General features: G+C 37.1%; 1 protein-coding gene across 3 annotated transcripts; it reads left to right on the top strand.

The window, feature by feature from the left end:
- The first annotated feature begins 656 nt into the window (after nucleotides 1-656).
- Nucleotides 657-24,201, top strand: LOC110828524 (acidic phospholipase A2 PA4). Of its 3 annotated transcripts, XM_087356580.1 has the most exons (7): nucleotides 658-817; nucleotides 6,099-6,241; nucleotides 6,500-6,642; nucleotides 7,144-7,303; nucleotides 8,979-9,122; nucleotides 21,561-21,713; nucleotides 22,239-24,201. In XM_087356580.1, the coding sequence occupies exons 1-7, from the start codon at nucleotides 812-814 to the stop codon at nucleotides 22,321-22,323; spliced, it is 834 nt and encodes a 277-aa protein (XP_087212706.1). In that variant the 5' UTR covers nucleotides 658-811; the 3' UTR covers nucleotides 22,324-24,201. The 3 variants fall into 3 exon arrangements, with proteins under 3 accessions (XP_021917004.1, XP_087212706.1, XP_021917005.1); XM_022061312.2 differs by lacking the exons at nucleotides 21,561-21,713; nucleotides 22,239-24,201 and adding an exon at nucleotides 11,942-12,709 and having other exon boundaries at nucleotides 657-817; XM_022061313.2 differs by lacking the exons at nucleotides 21,561-21,713; nucleotides 22,239-24,201 and adding an exon at nucleotides 12,726-14,130.
- The last annotated feature ends 80 nt before the right edge of the window (nucleotides 24,202-24,281 follow it).

Raw genomic sequence — 24,281 nt, forward strand, 5'->3', positions numbered from 1 at the left:
TGTGAAAATACAAAGCGCTTTACTGTGAAAGGAAAATAACTATGACTAAATGATACCAGAACATTCTTAATTAGAATGAAGTGGTCTCGTTTTGCTGACTGTCCACAATTGACGTACATACGACGAATATAAATCTCGTTACTCGGAACGGTATTAAAACCAGTTGTATGAAATAAAACACTGACGTTCAATGTTTAAAACATGAAACTGAACATTTATGTACCATATTTAATACGTAATAAGAAAGAGCATTTGTATAAATGAACTGGTAAATAGTTAAGTTTATATGTGAATGTTTCTTACCATAATTCTACAGGTATTCTGTTCCTTATTTTATCATTGGTGTTATTGATAGCAATTGCAAAGGCGCTGTTAGATAATCCCGAGGTTAAGCCGAAAATACGCAAGGCCTACTGATGTCCTCCGGTTCTGCATACAAACCCCCACTGCCTTCCGTCATGCTAATATAATTAATATTTCAGGCAGGTTGTTCTTTAATGAAGAAGCCTTCTCTTCCTTCCTTGTCCCTGCAAGAGAATCTCATTGTTTAACGAACTCGTTATCACTATTATGCAGGGAGTGAGGGTGGAGGGGTAGCCTGACGACACCTGACGCAAAGTTTGCAAGGCGCACGGCGGGTGCCAGCTAATCGATTAATCGATAGAATGAGGAGAGACAACCCACCACAGAGTCAGTCCTCAGGATCTGCCATCTTCAGTCAGACTGCAGGTCGTGTCCACAATTCGGGAAAGTGTTAGGCAGAGGAAGTTACTACAAGTCCATACCATCACCTTCCTTACCACCAGCGGAGATGAAGGTATGGTGACTCTACTGTGTGTTTCAGAGAGCATGTCACTATTTATAAAGAGCAGTTTATTTTATAACGACAGCAGACTTTGCATTGTTATACTGAGTTTTCATATTTGAGTACACACACTACTATTTAGGTGCCACTATGTCTTTAAGAAGGCGTGCCAATATTTGCGTTACTTATTAACACAATTCGTTTCTTCAATTTTTATTAGGAAGTTGTGTTTTCTTCAAGAAACAGTTGTACAATTTTACCCCGAAGCTAAATAAAATGTACTGAATATTTCATAACTGTCACTAATGAAGCCTATGTGCAGTATTTTGTAGAAAAGACTTGAGTAATTTATTGTAGATTATACCTGAATGTTGGTTACTTTACAGGAACTCTATCATGTCCTCAACAACTTAAATTCAGTAATGTTTATCGAAAAGTCTCCAGGTTTGTAGCCTATTATCTAAGACAAATTTTTCGTGTACCTTTATTATATAATTCTTAAAACTGTGGAAATATATGACTAACAAGTTGGCTCTAAGTCCAATAACGCAACATTCTGTAATCATAATGAATCGTTTAAATTTTCAGGAGTTCGGAAACGGGATTATCTGATCTGAATTACAGTGTCAAAGTTGTAAAACATGCTTAGGATATTTACGATATGAAAAATCTACACTTTCTTACAGTTCTGATATAACTGATCTAAGCAGGATACAGTCAGTGAACAATTTAGGATATTATTTAATGAGAAACTCCCGCTTACCAGTATCATTAAGACAGAGACATATACGATGTTACGATGGATTGGGCATGTGTCTAGGATGCGGAGGCAGGGAATGCATTCGGAATTTTGGTGAGTAAACATTTTGGCAAATGACCAATTTGGAAATCGATGAGATCAGAGGATACCATTAATATGCATCTTAGTGATATTGATAATGAGGTGCACAGAACTAGCTCAGAATGGTACCCATAGGTGCTACTTGGTGGTACTGAGATAAAGAATACGCAGGTGCCAGGGTAATGGGGTATACGTCCAAAAAGTGCAGAAATAAAAAAAAATCGTGAAGTTCTCTCAAATTAGTTTTATTGATTTTTCAAAAATAAGAATGTACAATTTGCATCTGAGCTCAAGGCTGAAGTGACATTTTCGCTAAATTACAGATGATATGAAATATAGGTTGTCGAGTAGCACTAAAATTTCTGTTATTATTTTTGGACTTATATACCTTTTCCCTGGCAAGACGAATTAGGAGATAAAGCTGGCTTTATCTGCATAGAAAGTAATTACTTCCTCGTTCACTACATTATTACATTCACCTTCAGTAAATTGTCCTTCATAATTTGTCCTCTGTTCTCCATCAGTTGTCCGCTCTCTAAATGCTACTGACTGCTAATTCATTTGTTTAACCTTGCGCTTTTTATATAGAAGAACAGCAGGAAAGGGAGCTAGTAAAAATTAACTTGGTTTATTAGTATTGTAGATTATGCCTATATATGCAAAGCTAGGCTTACTGTATCACGTGTGTCTGACCCTTTTGGAATAATTTTACCTAACATTTTCCTTAATTTTTCCTGCTGAATGTGAAGTTTGGTCCCTCATATCAAGCGAAATACATGTAAACAGTGCTTGAGAAAAAGGCACTGAAGATCTACGAGGGATGAAGTGACGGGAGGATAAACAAAACTGCATAATAAGGAGCTAAATAATTTGTACTCTGCAACAGAACAAATAAAACGAGGATGAGATGGAAGAAGCATACAGCACATGGGTGAGATAAAATAAATGCATACAAAATGTTCGTATGAAAGCCCGCAGGGAAGAGGCCAATTAGAATACCTAGATTTAGATAAAAGGACAAATATTAAAGTGGATTTAGAGAGCAGTGTGTGGGAATTTGGACTGAATTCATCTGCTTCAATATAGGAACGCGTGGCGGGATCTTGTATACACAGCACTTAACAATCCGGTTCCATAAAAGGCAGCAAATTTGTTAGCCAAATTTGTGTATTATCAGCTTCTGAAGGAATTCTGGTAATCCGTTCCGTAGCCTAGTCACTACTACTGACTGAGAAATCCCAGTGTGTTATGATGATGTTGATGATGATAACTTAGTTTATTTATTCAAGTGTTTGTCAGCAGCAAAGACCTGACAGGAAATCACTAAGAAATGTAACAATGATAACAACTATAAGAACACAAACTCACGACACATCCTAGTGAATTTTTCTAAATGTTGTTTCCCACCCAAACAAACTGGCGTAAAACTAGAATATGTAATTACGGAGGACGCATGCTAAAGTGGTCATTACTTTCACGAATAATACCGAAGCCTCATGTAGCTTTGTTAATTAAAATACGCTCCTTTGAAATTCTAGCCAATGTTCCCTGTAAATTAATTTTCCTTCTTCTGGCACGGCTGTAGAGTAATTAAAGACGCAGACACGTTCGCCTGCATGTCAGGCAACTGTTCGTGCTTGCGCGTCAGGCGGCAGTCCTACTGATGACTGTCTAAGGGGAAACTCCAGTGTAATTAGGAGCCATAGTAAATAGAAAAGACATTCGCAAGTCTTATGAAATTAAAAGACGTTCTGTTCTTCAGAAGGATAAATTACTTTAGAAACACCAATAACATGCACTTGTAGTCTGAAACACAGAAGTTGGGAATACGCTATCTGAAGTGTCATGGTGTTAGGTGTAATGACAATGAAGGTACTGATGATGATGATGATGATGTTAATAATAAACTAATTGAAATGCAGGGCCATTGCCACCCCAATAAATTTACATAACCCTCTGGGATTTTTCTGCAGGGCCTATTTTTCAACACTCATATCTAAAATCAATATATTAATCTGAAACCAATACTAGTAAGTTTGCTCAGATACCATAATACACCAATTCTTAATTTGAAGAGTCAACTGACATGATTAAATCAATAAGGATGACATAAGCTTGACATGTAGAATAGATAATGTAAACACAAAAGGAATGCTTTATTTTGTTTGAAAAACTCTAAACGAAAGCGACCAGTTAGAAGAACTAGGCACAGATGATTCAATAATATTAAAATGTATCGGAGAGAAACAGATGGTTAAGATAGTATCTTAATTAAGGTGACTCAAGACAAGATACTATTATGGGTTATTGCTACCTTTCGGTTCTATGCAAACAAGAAATGTTTTTGTCCAACTGAGAACTGAGTATCAGTATCTGAAGGAAGACTGCTGATCTTACCAATCAGATTTACCGAACCCGAGCGCCATCCAGGATATGTCCTTTCCATAAACAAAGGATCATTCTATATCTGCGCTTCAGTGATATAAGACAATACACATTACACAATACGTCCCTTATTTAAAATTGACGCCAACACAGGCGCTGGTATAACGTATGTGGAAATGTATACCGTTCACGCTGCAACAGTGGATGGACCACAGTTTGTTAGACTTCGGTGTTCTGCTCTCAAAAATTTCACATGTCTAATCATCTTTCGTGATAGGTTAATTTGATTTTACGTAATAATGCGGATCATCTGAGAATTCCAACAGCCAGCATTTATGCTATTTTAATTAGTCCACGTTATCCATAAGTGGATATAAACAAAGAAATGTCAATGGGTGCTACAAGTGGAAAACTTAGTGTTGGTGTAACAACACTGAAATTGACGCTGAAGAAACAGGCCTGACTGTGAGGATGAGAAACTGATATAACTGTCTCAGGATCTAATTAAATAGATGACTTTAGTATAGATGGTTTTAGAACAGAGTGTTAGTTGGACGATTACGTACTTCATACACGCCACAGTGAGAACCTCAGATCCTACGCACTTAAGAGCTAGGTGTGGTTTGTCTGTTACATTCTGTTGGGGGTAAAGGGTAGGTTTCCTCCCGCCAAATTTTTATATTAGACAGCTAAGTTAAACTGATAGAACGCAGTCTTCTGCACACCCACACTCAAGAGTTCAGTCTTGACACTTGACTCATGCCGTGAAAGCAGTCAAACAACCTTGCGTTGATACTTTCTGTTCGTCAACAGACTATGCCGTCCACTCTATCGAACTTATCGTAACGACTTGAATAACAAATACTCGATCGTCTACCTTCTCCGGAAGGCACGTTTTGTGCCAAGGTCATCTTTCAAGACCTTACTTCAAACCAAAGCACGCGTTTAATGGCTAAGGTGAATTATATTCGTACCCGAAATGAATATTTTCTTCGGACGGTCAAGATCAATAGTCTATCCGATGAGGTGGCAGCATACCGCCTACGCCTTTAGTTATAAACTAGTGGCCCGCAAAACTGATGGTCAGCCCTAATTAGCTACTCTAACTGAAACTCGTGAGTAAGAGCATGTACACACTGCATGTAGTTTGCATTGCTGTCGCATCAAAACAATTGAAGAAACAATGAATAACTATAATGTTGTTTGCTACACTATAAACGGTTAATGTGTACAACATAGGTTCTCAAACCGCGGTCCGCATACATTCTTTATCCTACTATGTCACTTTTTGATGCACATGTGATGCAAGAAAATATATTATTTTAATATCAGTATTTGGAATGCCTATTCCTATAAGTAACTGTCATCAAATTAATGACGTAAAATCAAGACAATGGACACATAGAGGGACGTACGTTAATAAGACAAATTGAACCTCATACTGAAATATTAGTAGAACAAAAGCAGTTTAGGTTTCTCACTAACCACTGACTTTATCAAAGAAAACGGTTGCGCAATATGTGAACCGGTTTGCGTTGACGTAAAACAAATTACAGTGGTATTTCGATAAAGTGTCCTTGCGGCCCGCAACTCGATAACAAAGTTGAATGTGGTCTCAAATTTGGTGAATGTCAAAAATCCCTGGTTTACAGCCATATACCATTGCTCTACGTTCATAAAATACTTGAAATGAACTACTCGAATTTCAGATAAACCTGAGAATTCCCGTCAGAGCAACCGTCAATAAATTTCTTTAGAACAGAACACATAGTCAATAAAATATTCTTCGGCAATCAGCCACGTCAATTGGCTACACGAAGAGGCCAACGTTTCGGGAACCATCTCCGTCATCAGAACCCCGAAGAAAAATGTATTGTGTTTAGTCGCCACGAAAGCTTCAAATATTAGAATATATGATGTAGCAACATGAACTGTTCTCTGAGGTACTGTTAAGTGTGTCCCACTAACCTTACCTCTGGCTTTTCTACACTCAAATTTGTTAAGTTCACAAGGACAAACAAAAAATCCGTATATTGCCCGTAAACTGAAGATTGTTTATGATTGCAGAACTTGGCATTATTGGTGTCGGCGTTCGGACTGCTGCTCATGACGGGGGCCGTTCGGTGTGTAGTTCTCATGACGGACCCTGCAATGACCCGCCTGGTAGCCATCTCGGGTCCAGGACCCACATGCGTAGTGTACAATGACAGGTAACCTTGGCAATGCCACGAGAGAGTCCTCTAAAACACTTTCTGGACGCAAAATTTCACATTTGATTAGATTTTGTACATGTCTAGCAGGCGACAGAAGACGTTATTGACAGCAAAGCCAGCGTTGATAAAAACTTGTCAGTGACTTAATGGAGAAGAGTATTTTAGACGCTGATAGTCGATCAGTCATTCAAGGAATCCCTGCCTTTAACCGAACCTGAAGGTTGATTATCACGTTCGAAATTGCTCTCTCAATAGATCTACAATAAGGAGAATGATACTGGAGTCCGATCCTACTCTGGTGCGTGAGGTGAAACCTTCAGACCTGATCGCCGTCGCCAAGTCATGTCGCAAAGGAAAAGTCTCGCATCGTCAGGGTCAGGGGGGTTTCATATACCCCGGTAAGTACGTACTATAGTATTTATAACTCTTAACACAAATATCTTTCCATTCTTATCAAAATTAAGGATATATCTGTAAATCCTACTAAGTTTTCTCATGTTCTGCAACCCCCGAACTTTGAACTGGCTGCTTAGGTCTAAGGATCTCACAAGTCACGATCTATATTTTTAACCCCCAGAAAAAAATCGACGTGTTGTTTTGATGTTGGTATTATTAATTATACAGTTAACAGGTTTTAAGTTGGCACAACTACCGCAATTATTCCTGAGTAGCAACATATTTAAACAAATGACACCAAGATATGAAAAGTAAACTTGAAGGAATAAATTTAAATGCTGGATTTGTCAAGTACTTCACACTAGCTGTAAAAATTATTCCTTTATCACTCGGTAGCTGCAGTCTCTTTTATGAGAACATAGTTCACAGCGTGAAACAAGATTGATAATTCTAGCCTTAATTCGACGCCGCTACAAGTGCGTCTGGCTTTCGTTTCATTGCAGATACGAAATGGTGTGGTCCGGGGAACGTGGCACTGGACTATGAGGACCTGGGGACGTATGCTGAAGAGGACAAGTGCTGTAGAGAGCATGACCACTGTCCGGACCAACTGGAGCCCGGGCAGTGTCTCTACGGCCTCTGCAACAACTCACCCTTCACCAGGTCTGTAGTATTACAATGGACAGTCACGGACACTTTGGTCTCTCGGTGCGTGCGCCAGCGCTGACAAGATCATCCACTCAGAAGGCTGCTCCTAGCTGCAACGTGGATGGAACATAGCATTTGCTCTAGTGATATTCGCGAAGCATATAAACATTTTGCTAAATGATAAAAAAGGAAAATCCCTAACTCGGCGACAATAGGAAAGTATTATTATGGAAGAATTATCCTTGAATTTTGTCAACTGTCTGGATTAAAATGGATTTCGACGTTTCGGAGACTGGTTCCGGCTGTATATTGTCAAATTTATCTAACTATTCCCGTAGAATAGGCGATCTTTCTCACCATAATACGGAGAACGATGAACAAGGAAATGTCCGTATTGTATACAACCCGAAAGTTCATTATCGTGTTCACAAAAGCCATTATGCTGTGTAATATTAGGCCTACGCAACGACAGACTGTCACGCTAGGAGTTGTTAGCATTCCTCTCAGCCTTCAACTTGCATGACACCCCTTGCCAGCTGTCCGCGAATTACAACCAATAATATTTAAGCTGCAAAATTATATGGGACGTCAGCGACTGAGATAACAGAGAGGCATACATATCAAAGTCACCAAAAGACACAAGTTCTTGCACAGGGGATGCAGTAAGTCAACTGAAGTATTGACGTTAGTTTAACTATCCTTCGACACAAACAGCACGTGACAGGCTGACAGCACGTCACTTACGTGGCACGGAACGTTCTTGGTACGTCACGCAATCACACGCAAACTGCTATATAGCTCTCAGATATGAAACTAACACGCGGTACTAAATAAAGCACAAAGTGTGGAGGCCCTCTGGATAGAATTTCGGGGCCTGATGTCGTAACACATTCATAAGCTTGGGTGTCCTACATGCACATCTACTTATCCCTTTCTTCTAATTTTAATATAATATTAATTCCTCAAACTGAAACTGTAAAATGAATGCAGAAACTCATAGGCAAAAGTTAAACCTCTCTTTGCGCCTAATACGGAGTAAACATTGAAGGGAAGTGCCTGGCATATGCACTTTATAAATGTGTTCTTTCTGATTTTGCATATCTCATTTAGCCTTCGCGTACGTCGTTGGCCTTATGTCCATTTATTACATATTCAAGCTTACTGTTGCAGGTCTAACCACACTGCACATACCACATAGCTTGCGGTAATAAAATATTTTTTTCTACTTCGTTAAATATTCACTATGTCAAAACTTAGTTGAAATAAAAGTTTCAGATGTCAATGAGATATTCTGTGCGATAAACCGTTTCTATATTTGTAAAATTCGAGTTGATCTTCATACTGAAACAACACGAAACAAAATCATTCAACTTCCAGCTTAGAAGCGTTCTTCAAAATATCAAACATAATCATAATATACTTAGCATTTTCGGAGATGAAAACAAGTGGGCGGACAGGCACACTCATTCGAATGCGATTTATTTTTACGAAATTCTTTAAAAAAATAACGCATTTAAAATAGTTTTATTAGACGAGTTTTTGCATTAACTTTCGAAATTAAATCTTAACATTGTAACGGAGCGAAATCAAGAGAAAAATAAACACGCCTTTACAGCTGCCAGTTGTCCCATTCCACTCTCTGGTTGTTCAGATATCCCGCCAACTACAATCTTGTGCTTTGTTCCGGCAGGTCGCATTGTGACTGTGATGCAAAGTTCAGGAGGTGTCTTCAGTCTCTCAACACCGACACTGCCAACACCCTGGGCGCCTTGTTCTTCAATGTTGCCCAAGTCACTTGTTTCACTGAAAGCCGACCTTGCCCACAGTCAACTGAGTAAGTTCTCTATTTTTATCGTATTATCTGACTCAGAGGAAATGCAAACGGAAATCGAAGAATATAAATTCTATAGCCCATACGCTCAGCACTGCCAAAAAAAATTTAGTCTAATGGACACAGGAGTTTATTTATAACTGTCTCCATATTAAACAAACCACACACACGTCAGAAACTATACTTTCATTGATGTTATTGATGAGTAAAACATTTAGCATGCATAGATTAGATGAGAAATACAAACACAATTTCATTTGAAAAGTGTAATTAGGAGACACGAATAGAGAAGCCCAGATGTAAATGAGTGGGCCAAATACGTAATAAAATTAATGTTGTAAATTAAAGGTTTGGATTGGAAAAAGTTTCATAAGGAAACGCTTTATAATTTATAAGCCTACACTGCTCTTCATCGAATATTACCAAGATGATGGAGGTGCATGTATCGTGTGTGGGACAGAGAAGGAATGCAGTACGTCAAACTGAATGGAAGAGACACACGTAGAATACCAAGGAGCAGACAGAAAGACAATATAAAAATGGAGTTTGCAGACGCAAAATGTCAATATGTGGACTATATTCAATTGGCTCAGGATAGGGGGATTTCTTGATCAGCTCAGTAACAATGAAGAATCCGCTTGATAATAGGTTAAAGGCATTTCCTGAACAACAGGCGCACATTTCATTGTTACAGGACCGTGATTCAATCTTCAGAACATAATTTGTGAAAACTCTTTTACCTCGAGATGTTATAATTCCCTTCTCGCACTTCGTTTAACACCTTATAAAGGAACTGTACCACAGCGATGTGCTTAAGAAGGCTGTGAAGAATTGATACGCAACTTTCCGAACAATAGGTTTATCCTGATCCTACTGTATTTACTCCATATTACGAGTAATTCAACATCTTAAAGAAAACTCTCACTTAAAGTATATGCAATAATGTTTAGCCTGTTTGCATACTACGTAATTCGTTCTAAATAGCCTACCGATAAGACGACTTTCCAGAGACAGTTCATGTTTGCAGTTACGATTTAAATAAAGAAGTACGCCAAACAGTTAAATAATATAACCAACGTAAGACCACTCACGAACAAGAATATCAAATATACATGAGTTGAAGCCTGTAAAAGCTGACTTTGCGTACACAACTTCTTCACAATGGACTTGTGTACTAACTTGTCGAGAAAAGTAACACCGGCTTAACGTTGATTCAGGAAATGTGGCCACATGTTAATATTAGAAATTGTCTGGCACGAGGACAAGTGTACTTCGGTAGTTTAAATGTTGTGAGTAGAAGTACTATTTCGTGATATGAAGAAAAACCACATATTATTGTTGCGGGGAAGATACATGTTTTCGAAACGTACTACCCAGCAGATAAAAGGATCAACCAAGCATGTCAGATAAGAAATAACTCATGCGCCTAGTTTTGACACGTAAAAACCAAAACACAAGAACTGTTGCAGTTGAAGTTTTCCAGCCAATGTATCTCAGCGTATGAGTCATGACTCATATGGACCAAAAGTGCTTTCTTTGGGATCGTGCTTTATATACAAATGTATGCCATTTGGGATTCTCAGAGAGGTGAAGATAACGATGTCGGTCTTCTGGGTTCTACCGCCGTGTGGACCTGCAGGTAGATACCAACATTTTGGAGAAACATACTGTTATATCCTCAGGGATAAGGATGGAGGCAATGTTCCTCTGAAGCTTTGGTACCTGCCTACAAGCCAACACCGCGTTACTAACAACTACATTAAAATGTAGTTATATGGCACTTATTCAAAAGGAGAGGTAAGAGTGATAGGGAAACAAAGAATCGATTTCAAATAACTGCTTCCTGTAGGCTAGTCACCTGTATACTCGGATGTTTATATGTTTCCATTAAACTTTTAACTGAATCTACTAGGCCAAAAAATTATCCTCATCACCTGTACCTAAACTCCCTTAATATATGTTCTTTACAGCCATACAAACCAACAGATAAAAGTATAGTTTTGTTCACTTTAATGTGGGAGAAGGGAATACAAAGGATTTTGAAGTAAATGATAGCACGCATTCTTTAACTTTAATATACTCCTAAGTTCACCCTAAATGTAATTTGATTAGTTCTAACTTTCCCAAATATTTGTTGATATTATACACTTGAACGATATTTTGGTTTAGAACTATATACAGAGATTTGTGGCCGCCTAACACCAGGTTTTTACGGCCACAGTCCTTACATACGTAGCACTATTAGCACTACTGCTTACTACAACTATTCACTAATGCTACTCTTCATGACTATTCCTTAATCCCTAATACTATTTACATAACTCTTTCGTATTGTTCTCGTGCCTTCTACCCCAGTAGCAGTTCTAAATTCCTAATTTTGACCTGTCTTTTACATCTTACTTTGTACAGAAATTTCCCTACATCCCTGACCTCCGTGTCATTCGTAGTGCTTAAAATTTTCTTGCAGGCCAACTCTTCACCAACGGTGAACCACTTGTTCCTCAGGAGCTGTTCCCTCCACCTCCCGGTTTCCGTACACTTTAATAGTATGTGAATCTCGCTTTCTGTCGCCCCACATAAAGGGCATATTTTTCCATCCATGCTCCCCCTCATCCCTCTCAGCTTCCAAATACCCGCTCTGAACCATGCCCATCCCTCCCTCTCCACCCTCGTACAACAACCAGAGTAACCCTGTCTACCCCACCCTGATTTCATCTCCCCGTACAACGCCAAAGATCTCTTTTCTCTAATTTTACTGTATAAACGTGACTCAAATACAACCTTGTGGAAATGAACTGTATCAGGACTGTTCTGTTTTTTAGCGGTTGCAGTACGAGGTTTCGGTCTGTAGCGCCTTATACTGTTCCCAGTGAGAGCCCTCGACAAACGGACGCTCGGGGCATTTTCGGTCTCTTGTCTGGAATCTGGCACAACCTGCTTCGATATGCTGTCGGCACCACATGATTCTCACCGTGTCCACTTATATCCAGTACCCAGTACCTTGCCGTCAATTTTGTTACAAACATCGCTCTGACATAGGAATTTCAGTGTCAGCCACTGTGATGTCATCTGTTGGCAGACGGCATTATTCATCAATCAGGGCAGATGGATCTTTTAATGCGCCTATAACCGAGGATGGAGTGCTAAATGCCGCCTCGTCGGAGCCGACGACAGGTCGAAAAACAAAGGAAAGAAAATAATTTCGCTGTGAAATTAAAATTTACATTAGAGATAGATCTTTACTTCACATTTTAAAATTATGCTTGCTCGAACGAATGAGATATTAAAATGAATGCAGGATAAAATTAGTGGCTGCGTTTAGTAAACTTATTCACGTACAAACCTGAGATTTAGAACTGGCTATAACTTTTTTTCGCCTTGTGACGGTCAGATCACTCGACCAAGGAGAACTACTAAATGTCTTCAAAAATTTAGACACCTCCCACGTGTAAAGAGGCCAAGGTCCATCAAGGATTGCAAACGATAATAATAATAACAATAATAATAATAATAATAATAATAACAATAACATGCATTTCTCGATGTTGCTAACACATTTTATTATTTCCACATAACAAGGATGCGTGTCTCTTTGTGTGATTGCAGACACGACGAGTGGGAGGTGATGGATAACAGCTTGTGTCCGCAAATGGAATTCCGTCCCAGCGGTCCCTTCTCCCCACTGACGCCATATTACTAATACCTCTGGCTTCACTAACACCTCGACCTGAGTCCCTGGAAGCTTAACTGTTGAATGATGTCGCCTGTACTGTCTCCTTTAATTCTCGAATTCGACGATATTAAGGCCTTCTGCAGGGTATAATTAACAAAGAAATTCGGTTCATCTAAAATAATGAATACATTTTATAAAATATGTACTTTATATAAATAGTTCAAAATCTGAATCAACTTGAAATTTATAAACACTGACTTATACGGCGATTTCCATGTTATCTTAGTGCCGAAAGCACCTTTCGGAATTTTAATAATTAAAATTATTTAAACGATTTACGAAAGCAAACATCTCAATTTCTATTTTATATTAAAATGAAAAACTCAGACATTAATTAATAATTTATCAAATTATTTTACAACTTTAAAAGACGTAATTCGGATACTAAAATATCTTCTCTTGAAGTTGGAAACAAGACAATGGCCGGTATCCTTAAAGCAGAAGAAGAAAAAGAAAATACGCAATTTCTGTTACAGGGAAAGTTAATGAAAGTTATATTTTATACAAATAATGTTCACGTAGTTGTTAAATCAAAATATTGCAGTAGTATTTAAATTATGAATAACTAAATTACACAATTATTGTTATTATTTATTTGTTATTGAATACATTTAATGAATACTGGAAACGGTACGATTATTATTAATAATATAAACACATTCTTGTTTAGATCTCTGGGACTCACGCTTATTGCCTGATAAATATGTTGACGGAGTTTCTCATGGACCTGGTTATAAGTCGCTACAAAATAATTTAAACAAAAATGTATATTGTGGGAGGATTTAGCAGTAATGTTGCTACACTACAGATTAAGTATATGAATTAAATATGACAAATTAACACACAAGAGGTATTTAAGTAACATATAGACTATTACGTTTCGGCACTAACAAAAAATCCAAGACTATTTTAACAAGTAATCAGCATTTAAAATACATAATATATCGTGAACATACTTGACTGATTATTACTACATATGACAATTTACAAGTTTCGGAGTGGCTCTGTATGATTTAATGATGACTTGTTGCTTTTATGACATAAAAACTTAATGAACCGACAATATCACAGAGCTAAATCATTATTCTAAGGGACCACTGTCTTGCTGAATTTTCCCACTTCCTGACCTCTTTACGTCTTACTCAAAACAAGAATATTCATGTTATACTCGTACAATACAAAAGTACTTGGTAAATGTAAAGCTACAGGAACTCTTAATGTTTATCGATAACTACTGTATATGCAACAGAATAAAAACATAACATTCCTTTACATTAAGCAGGCCTACGGTGTTTTAACTCGCAGATTTCATATCAGGATAATAATAAGTATAAATCTACAGACCAGGAACAATAATCTGATCTCAGTGTCATCGAAATAATGTCACATATATAGTAACATAGAACTGTATTATATACTATAGTTTAACCACATAAACGGACCTTCTTCCAAGACCTTTTTCTTTGTTATGAACAAGAAAACAACTATCTACACACCGGATAACTATAAATATGAAGTTTCAGTAAATCCGTATAACAATATGGCTGATTTCATTTGTTTAGGTTCGATTGGATTCTCTATATTTGATACTGCTTATCACTCGATTAATTCTAAATCCCAAGATTTCTGTGGTTTGTGCTTTTACACACTTTTAGAAATTATATGCTCACTACACAGAAACAAAATTTAATTTCCTTCAGATTATTAATGCATTTAAAAAACATGGCCAATGGAATTTATTTCCACTTCATTCAGGGCAGATAAAAGACCGTAACTGTCAAAACGGTCACACATCCCCATCTTTGCACATTTGAAATACTCTTAGTTTTAAAAATTTGTAAAATATATATTTTATTTATCTGAAAAATTATTTTCTGGGCTATACAAAGTTGCTGATTGAAAAAAATTCTTACTCATAAAAATATTACACTATGAAATTTCGAGATTTCTGAGAAGTTACATCATTTACTTACTAAATTGTTTACACATATACTGGAATCCCTACAATAATTTAAATTTACATAAGTTTCAACATGCTATGTACGTAATATTGCAAACAATAAGAAACCATTATTTAAAATAGTATGCCTATATTATTCCAATATTCCAAACATGGTTTACTCAAGTCGTATGAAATATTCACAAGATTTTTTTACTTGCAGTTTTTGTTAAGACTGTGATGAGCATTTTGGTTACATAAAAGGTGTAGCTATCCCGGGCATGACGTTAAACTGCGTCCACAGACCTGGTGACCACCGGTATAAGTGGTCCCCCTCTACCAAGTGCCAACAGCCTCTTCGGAGGGTGGATGAGCGGGTGGAGGTTCAGGGCACCCTCATGCCCTTGGGGTGAGAAATCACCCCTAAAGGCGGATGAACCCGGATGGGTCAACTGCATAGGATGCGGAAGGCAAGGGGAATCCACCGCATTAAAGATCCTTAGGATATCCCAAGTAACAGCAGCTCAGGAGATGAGAGCTGCTGCCAACCAATCCTAGGATTGATTACAAAAGAAGAAGAAGAGCTTTTGGCCATCTCAGCGACTATCAGCTTCCCATAAACGAGGGTCCTAGTAAAATTCAAGTTCATTGGGACAAATTCTTCACATAAAACTAATCTAAACAATATTTCCTGTTACCTACTTCGTACATATTTGACAGATTTAATCTTTTCTCAGTTACAATGCAATCCAGTGTGATCATAAAATAAACATCGAAATCAATACAGTGTGTAATTCACATAATTATTTATTTTTAAAATATGATATATGAATAATAAATTATATTTACTGACAATGATATTTGATTGTGAATTTTTATTGTTATCTTGTTCCAATACATTCGGATATTTTAATGCCATAAAGTCTCTTCGAAGTTGAGTTATAACATGTTTCCAAATCTATAATAATATTGTTTATAACACAGACAAACGAGAAAAATCATTATACATTATTGTCGGCAGTAATTGTGCGTGTACATTACTTGATTTCTTTGGGTATAAAACTTAATTAATTTTATTGCCTAGGTTTATCAAAAGTCGCGGTCAAATAGTTATCACTAAAGCTTGGTATTCGGGAGCTTCAAGGTTCTGAATCTTCAGCTTTATTAAATTTACAGTCACAATGTACGCGGAGAAGGCTCAAATTTGTGACAGAAGAAGGAACGACTAAGAACATACGTTCAGAAGTAACGTTTCATTACTTCTGCAGCTGCAGCAATCATGAAGTAAGTTGTGGTCAATACAATGTCAAGGTCAGTATTTATGGCCTTCGATGTCGCATGCTCTTCCTAGTGAGTAAAGCTGCAAAACTGATAACAATACGCGATACATGTTCGGCTGCACATATTTGCTGAGGAATAAGAACTCTTGCGTAGTGTATTTTAATCATGATTCACTGTCACAAACACGTGCGCACGTCTCATGTGTTCCTTGCATAAAATGAATTGAATGAGTGTACACGAGTTCTGTCCGTCCATCTGTCTGTGTGTCCACATGATTCATATCGAAAACTATTGAACAGATTTAGGTAAAATTTTATAATGGAAGTGTATAAAAAATGTTGGAAGAATTCAATTTTTATTCTTATCGATTTAAAAGTCGAAATTTACAAGAACCTCAAAGTGTCAATTCTGATATTGACCTCAGAAATCTATTTCCGCAGTTTATATCCTTATATAAAATTTGAAGTTTTTACGGTGACTTAGAGCAATAATGCATCAACCCTGACGATGGAGACAGTTTTCGAAACGTTGGATATTAATTCCACTCTCACACGACTGATCGTCCAAGAAAACTTTATTGGATTCTCAACTTGTAATTATAAGAATTGTACCTTAACAACCCTTTACTAATATAACATCGAAATAATGGATTTAAACAAATAAATGAATGGGTTAGTCAAGTATTTGCAGTAATCAATGTAACAAGAAACACAGTGTAAATTAGTATTCAACTAACTCCAAAGAACAGAGTAATTCTTGAGACGCTAATAAATAGTGCCCTCAGCTACCCACGAAATTCCCTGAATTTTACTAAACCAAAATATTCATGACTATCTTCAGAAGAGTCCCTAATCTGTCCCTATCCTAAAGCATACAAATTCAAGACCCCAAACCCTGTTTTTCTAAGATCTGTATTGATATCATCCTTACACCTACGCCTTGGTAATTTGATATAAAAATTTAAGTTAATTGAAAAATGGAAATATGTACAAGAAAGCGGCTATAAAAGAGTAAATTCCCCACAGAAAAAATGTGCATTTCGGTCATCATATATGGAATCTACGAAAGTATAATTCTCGAGGTTGGAAGCAACAGTTATAGGTTACTTCCTACATTACTGCAATTGTAGGAGGGGCAACTGAAGGAGGTCCGCGAGGAGTGCTTATGAGGGGGGGAATTTTGGACCTTGAATAAAAACGACACTGGAGGTCGAGCAGGTATATTTTAAAGCGCGTGTTTCCATGTAAGACAGTGAATACGCAGACAGAACGGACATGAAGGTGAGTATTAACTGTAGCTTCAAACTATGAATTCGTATTCTTCTCCCTTGGTCTCTCAACCTCTTAAAGACGCCTCTTTCATTTGGACCAGCATTTAGCAACCTGCGGCCTGAATTAATTTTTGTATTACTGTTAATATGCTCTACGCTGAAGCAATAGGTACCGAATAAGTTACATATATATTTTTATGTGAATAGTTAATACAGATAAATAACATGTGTTTCAGGGAATAAAAGGGTAATCGGAATATCTGAATACGTTTGCGATAGTAAGCGAGTAGCATTTTTAATAAATTGCCACTAAGTTTCAATTAATTGTTGTCATTTACAGTCAGACGGTAAAAAAGAGTGAATATATTTCCTGTTGTTAAAAGGTTGAGAACCCTTGATTTAGTTTCATAGAACTGTGGCAATTTGATAAGGGACATTAGAGAAATAGAGGCTATAACAGGGTTTTTCCTACGAAAAATTCTTTGCTAAATACTCGGTCGTCCTCTTTATGAAAATGCATTTATATGTAATACAATTAACGAAAATTCTATTAAAAATAAATAAACAGTTGTGTAGTACAGGGAAGCAGAAGTGAAGTCGAAAGCGTTAACCACTGCTAGATAATAGTTATGAACGATTTATTCTGGGCCTTATTAACTTACGCGTTATCCTGTCCGGTATCGTATTATGAATTGGAAAATATATGTAAGAAGCAGTCAGAGCTTACTGTAAGACAGTAGGCCAAAATTTATTATAGTACAAACAGAAAAATTATGTTGTTTTTTTCTGGTGATGCTGTTAATTACCAACTTCAGTGATAGAACCGGCTTCGGAACCACAGCGGTTCCGAATCTGGTTCTACTTCCGTCTTCTGGCGGGAGTAAGAACGGTACTCTGTTTCAAAACATTTACATACTACAATAAAGTCCAACAGAACTATTACAACACTGAATAACACTATCGACAAAACCTTTAAATTTCAACTACGGTGCCGCACTATGTCAGTATGTCACATGGTAAAAATAAACGTTGTGCAAGTAGTCAACTATCGTAAAAGTAAATATTAGCACACGAATTTGCTATGTCGAACACTCCGAACTACAGTAGGAGACAAAAAATGGCAGAAATCCAACAATAAAATTTATGTGCTGTGAGTTTTTATCTTGTAAACAAAACAACGTTATTACTACATTAATATTCGTTTTAAACATCATGCTCTGAAAAAAAACTCCCGATATCAGAAGTTATTCTAATCATGTTACTGTTTCAGACACAGCTACTATTGTCGATCAGCCTCACGCTGAAACTGATTCACGGAGAAGCCATAGAGAACCCTACACACTATGAAGAACATGAAACAACAACCAAGCCCAAACCTGGATTGTCGGACCGTATTAGAAAAGCTGCAGATATCATTGAGAAAGAAATTTTCGACAGTCTGAAGCCTATAGTTCCAGGTAAATTATGTAAAGGCCTACGTTCTGATTGAGAATTTTAAGTTAATTGCCGTGTTCACAAACATCAGCACTGGTCCCTGTCCTGAGCTTGATTCCATTAACATACATTTTAATATCATTCTCCCATCTACTCCTAGGTATTTCGAGATATGTCTTCCCCATAATTTTACTCAGTCAAAACTCTGTATGAATTTCTCATATGCACTGTACGTGCTACGTGCTCCGACAATCTTATCCTCCTTGATTTCATCATCCTAATAGTGTTTGGCAATGATAAATAATTTTAAGCCTAGATCTCTAATGGAGGATTCAAAATTAATAGTATCAGGGTGTGCATCTTAGCCAATAAATCAGTGAAACCTTTAATGAACATGAATTAAGATGTGGATCTAATAACGTAGGTACCAAGACAAAAGTCGATTAACCGTAACAACTGAATATTTTTAGAGTGGTTTGTTTCTATGACTGTTAAGTAACTCCTTGGATAAGTGGATACCTACATAACTGACGAAGAAATTCCCTCGTATTGTGAAACCAAATTTATCAGCATCGTGTTAACAAAATTTAGACATGGAACCATATCCTTAGTCACTTGAATCGAACCCAGACGTCCACACTAGCTGCAATATCCATTTTATTCTTTTCCCTTTTTCCTACACGTCTCCGTTGTGATTAATCTTTCTCTTTGAAGGTCTTGGACTATAAATTTGTATGAATTTATAACTTCAAGTGTGTTCCACATTCTGTCCGCGTTTTTCTCAATCAATGTTGAGGAAGGCAGAAAATTTAACTCCGATTCATGCAATTTTTCGTTACCGTTCTATTCCTTCAGTAAAATCAGTAATGTTGCAATATGCCAGCGGTTACGTCACTAATTACCTTACAAATTCCCTTGGATTTATAGATTTCAAATCTTCCTTTGTATATAATTTACTAACGTTGCTAAAACACGCGAACTGCCAGTATCTAAAACCTGGCTAAAGTAAAGTTGAAGACAGTAGAAACTTGTGCGTGATACTTATTTACCTATCTTGTCAAGTCCTACTGACAGTACAATACAAAAAAGTATTGGTTGTTTTGGAATATGTCGGTCTTCAGGTACAAGAAACGTGGCAACTCACGTGTTACGACACCTCAATATAATATTGTAATGGCTTACAGAACGACTGTAATGTGTAGACAAGATTACATAATTATTTTAATTACACGATCAGCCGGGCGTCTGAAGCTAAAAAATAACCTGGCATAGCTACAATCTAACGATCATATCTGACGAATATTTTCAACTTTCTAGGTTATGTAGCGTCCAATTGTAAGATGATTTGTTAATGAAAATTTAAAAAAAAAATGTGGAGACCAATTTTAAGATATACGAGATTTCAGATTCACACTGCGGTAAAGACGTAGAAATTGGTCTTCATCGTTGTAAAGCCTTGTGTACTGGCAGATTCCGTTTCGGAGGAACACACTGCCTCCATCATCAGGACTGCAGATTTAGGCAGAGTGAAACTACTAAACTGAAGCTCCTTGTTCCAGGAACGAAATGGTGTGGGGTCGGTAATCGCTCGAAGAGTGCGGAAGATCTGGGGCTGTTCAAACTGACGGACAGTTGCTGCCGGGAGCATGACAAATGTCCCGATAACATTATTGCAGGGAAGTCCGGGCACGGGCTCAAGAACTCGGGACTCTTCACCAGGTCAGCAGTTCTTCTTGTCGTATCAACGAAAAACCAAACGTAATTCAAATTGCAGACGATAAAATTGGCATTACAAAACTGTTTCCGAGCACTTCCGGCTGAGTACAGTGACTGTGCAGTCTGGAACCACCGAATATTGGAACCGCGCATCACATAACTCAGGATGCATGGAGGCTTGTCTGTGTTGCCATTTAGTAGTAGGGGCATTCCGATGGGACCATCCTTCATATAAGCAGACTACTTAAGACTCTGAAATAGGGACCTAAAATCTTTCTCCGTGCACACAGTAATATCAGAGTATATCTGGACCGATGCTCCATTTATAAACACCTGGACATTGGTACACTGGGTTCTAATCTCGCTTGGTTTGCGGATATATCCCAATCCAAGAAGCCCTACTGAATGCATAATAGATTAAAGAAAATATAAACTTCTAAATCGTTAAGTGAAACGATAAACAAGGAAAGAGTAAAGAGAACAAAAAATCCGTAATTTATTCTTAAGTTTAAAAAACGACAAAATATGAAATCACTGGATTTAAGTAATTACTGGTACTTAAATTAAATCTGTTAGTCTACGATAGTTCGTTAATCACTCCTTCATTCAGTTCATAGTAGGCCTAACGGTAGAATGGGTGTGCAGCTAGATCAATAAAACAACAAATGCACACTGAATTTTGGTGCGCAAGTCAATTCGAAGACCAATGAGATGAGTTTATACCACTAAGTTGAATGTTCGGGAAATTGATTGTGACTATAAGAACCAGACGAGCCCTGCATCTGGCTCAGCGTTGTGTCCAATGGCGGGCTTTCGTTTTAGCGGTGTTAAAATTTCAGGTCATATTACTAACGCTACTTATTTAACTAATATATGTTATACTATTCAGTAGTTCAGAAGATGGAACATGTGGAAGGACAAACAGGAAAATAGTGTCCCCACCATTATGCGTTCACTTCGTGCAAATAATGAAGATAAATGTGTTCTCGGGGGCCTCCTTCAAGTCGGGTTTTTGGATGTATGATGTGTGGTTGCCACGTGTAGAAATGTTACAATGTTTACTTACAGGTCTAACTGTGACTGTGATGAAAAGTTTTACTACTGCCTGAAGAAAGCCAACAATATAGTCTCCACAGAAGTCGGTATAGGTTACTTCAATATCCTGAGACCGAAGTGTTTCAGGGAGGAATACCCCGTGTTAGGATGTAAAGAGCGCGATGGGTGAGTTGAGTGCAACAGCCACGGGTTTGCCGAGGACGAGCACGTTATTTGCCTCACATTGTAGGCTTATCAAAAAACCAGGTTTTAATCGAATTATTACGAGCTCCTATATAGTTTTTACTCTATAGAAACTGGCACCATGAAATTATTTTAAAGTCACAGGAACATAACATCACATTCATTCACATTAAAAATTAACATTGGAAATGAAAGAATAAGAAATGCGAAACGCAATTGTCTTGAGTTCCACCTCCCTTCTTCTGAGGGTTGCAGGGAACCTCACCACTCGGTGAGATACTCTATTAAAATCCGTAAATGGTAAGCCTCTAACTACATGCAGCAGGGTTCTTCTTGAGAATCTAATAGCCACTCAGCTAATCAAGAAATCACTCGTCTTTTATGGGATCTGAAGACTGGTTCATTGACAGGTTATTTAACGACACGTTGTCGACTTAATATTATAATATTATGAATAATGAGTAAGGACTTGTAAGGATGAAATATTTTTGTGGTTTAATGTTACAGATTACTGCATAAGGGATGCGTAAAATACGACATGAATTATTCATCACCAAAGATCTGGCAGTGGTTTGACGCGATGGAATTCTGATTAGCGGTCAAAAATTGTTGGAAGACAAAGACACAACCACAAGCCAAGTCCACATCTTGCAATTTACTGCACTCTCAGTTTCTTCAATACTAGTAAAAAATTTAATTGTAAGGAGCCGCAATTATTTATTGCGTTCCTACTGAACTAGGGTAAACAATTATGATTTACCGGACTAGTCTGTTGCGAAATAATCATATACCGTAGCTATATTACGAGAAAAATTATGTAGTTCGAAATTCGTTAAATAGCTATCAATTATTTGCACGCATTAAGCAACCTCTATACAACATGGTTCAAGTCTTGTATCAACATTTCAAGAGCTTGTTCCCAAGAGGATTCCCAGTCACATATGTTCTGTGAATATGGGCCCAATTCTTATCGAGCACAGAGTTACGGTAATGGTGTAGATGTACTAAAGTATATAAAAATTACATTAGAAATAATTCATTCAAAGATAATACTCTAACATTATCAAGGTCCTAAGCCACGCATTAACCGAGTCTGTAGTGGCTCCACTCTCGACGTTCTCCTACTCGGTTGTACGTACAGAAAATCAGAATTGCAAATACACCTGCTAAGGAATTTAAAACTGATATTTCGGTCAAATACTCAATTTATGTAATTTTTAGAACAAAGCTTTCCTCTTAACATATATTAGAAATTAAAAAGTAACAATAAATTATAATTAAAATCATGTGAATATGACAGCGGGCTGTATTTTTGTTACCCCTAAACTAAACAAATCTTTATGAGCTTAGTAATGAGGAAATGGAATTTGTCTGTGTCTGGAAATGTCCCTGTTATTATTGAACAACCGAGACGTTTTAACATAAGACTGCATTTTTGTTGTGTAGGCCCATACACGAATACTGAGCTCGATCTGTTCAGTGAACGACCGCATGAATGTTGAACAGAACTGTAATTCCCATTGGCTATTCATTCATTTATAACAATTGCCATTTAATTTCTCTTTGGTCCAAATATTATCCAAAGCACCTTCTTCTCAAACACCTTCAATCTGTGTTCTTATCTTAGCGTAAGAGGTCAGGTTAAATTATGGTTTCGTATATTTCAGTCTTGACGTCTTCAGGTATCAGACGGAAGGCAAAAGATTCTAAAGTGCATGGCAGCAAGCATTCCCCGCATTTACTCTGCTCTTAACTTCCTCGTAAACGAAAATCTTATTTTTTAACGTCGTTCCCAAATACTGAAAAATTGTCAAATTTTCAAAACGTGTATTATCCACTTCTATTTGATGATCTTGGCACTACTCTATTAATCTGCATTTCATCTGTAAGTAAACATAAACAGTTATTTTTTCTTATTCTCTATTTCGAATAGAATCGTGCATGGGTCATTACATCAGCGAAGCCCGCAGCATGTAGACCTACAAATGTACATTACTGATATTTAGTATATTTGTAAATATGACCGAAACAAAGCGGCAGTGATAACTTTGCGTTGTATGCAGAAATGCTCAAAAACTTCAGATGCAATAAAACTGTAATAATAGAAAGAACACGTATGTAAATTATGGGTTTTTACAAATGTAAATGTAATGATGTTCTGAAATGAAATATTTCTAAACATGTGTATCAGTCCCCACCAAAAGACATTCACAGATCGAAGGTCCAACGCTTAGTTTCATTATTTTCATTATGATATTTTAGTTTTATCACTGTCATAAGAATCTGATATATACTTCAGAGTTCACGATAAAATACCTTCCAAAAATACCATAAGAATTTTTATAAATTCTTCCAGAATACCAAGGAAATGTTGGACTTTCAGAGTGTATGTGAAGGGTATTAATATAAGTTGTCTAAAAATACAATTGTACCGACAACAGCACTGAATAAAAGTATTATGGTAGAACAACTTAAAGTAAACAATTATTTTGCTATTTAAAATGTCAACCGAGCGATTACGAAAATAGGATTTACACTCAATAGGCAAAA

The sequence above is a fragment of the Zootermopsis nevadensis genome, unplaced genomic scaffold (assembly GCF_977971745.1).
Source record: "Zootermopsis nevadensis isolate Lab colony 2312 unplaced genomic scaffold, Znev_1.0 Znev_ptg000027l, whole genome shotgun sequence".
Lineage (NCBI taxonomy): Eukaryota > Metazoa > Arthropoda > Insecta > Blattodea > Termopsidae > Zootermopsis > Zootermopsis nevadensis.

Excerpts from the sequence above, each read along its gene's own strand:
- LOC110828524 (XM_087356580.1), top strand. Across the intron at positions 6,242-6,499 it reads TGCGTAGTGTACAATGACAG|ATCTACAATAAGGAGAATGA; the intron begins GTAACCTTGGCA and ends CTCTCTCAATAG. Across the intron at positions 9,123-21,560 it reads CCTTGCCCACAGTCAACTGA|GTCTAACTGTGACTGTGATG; the intron begins GTAAGTTCTCTA and ends GTTTACTTACAG.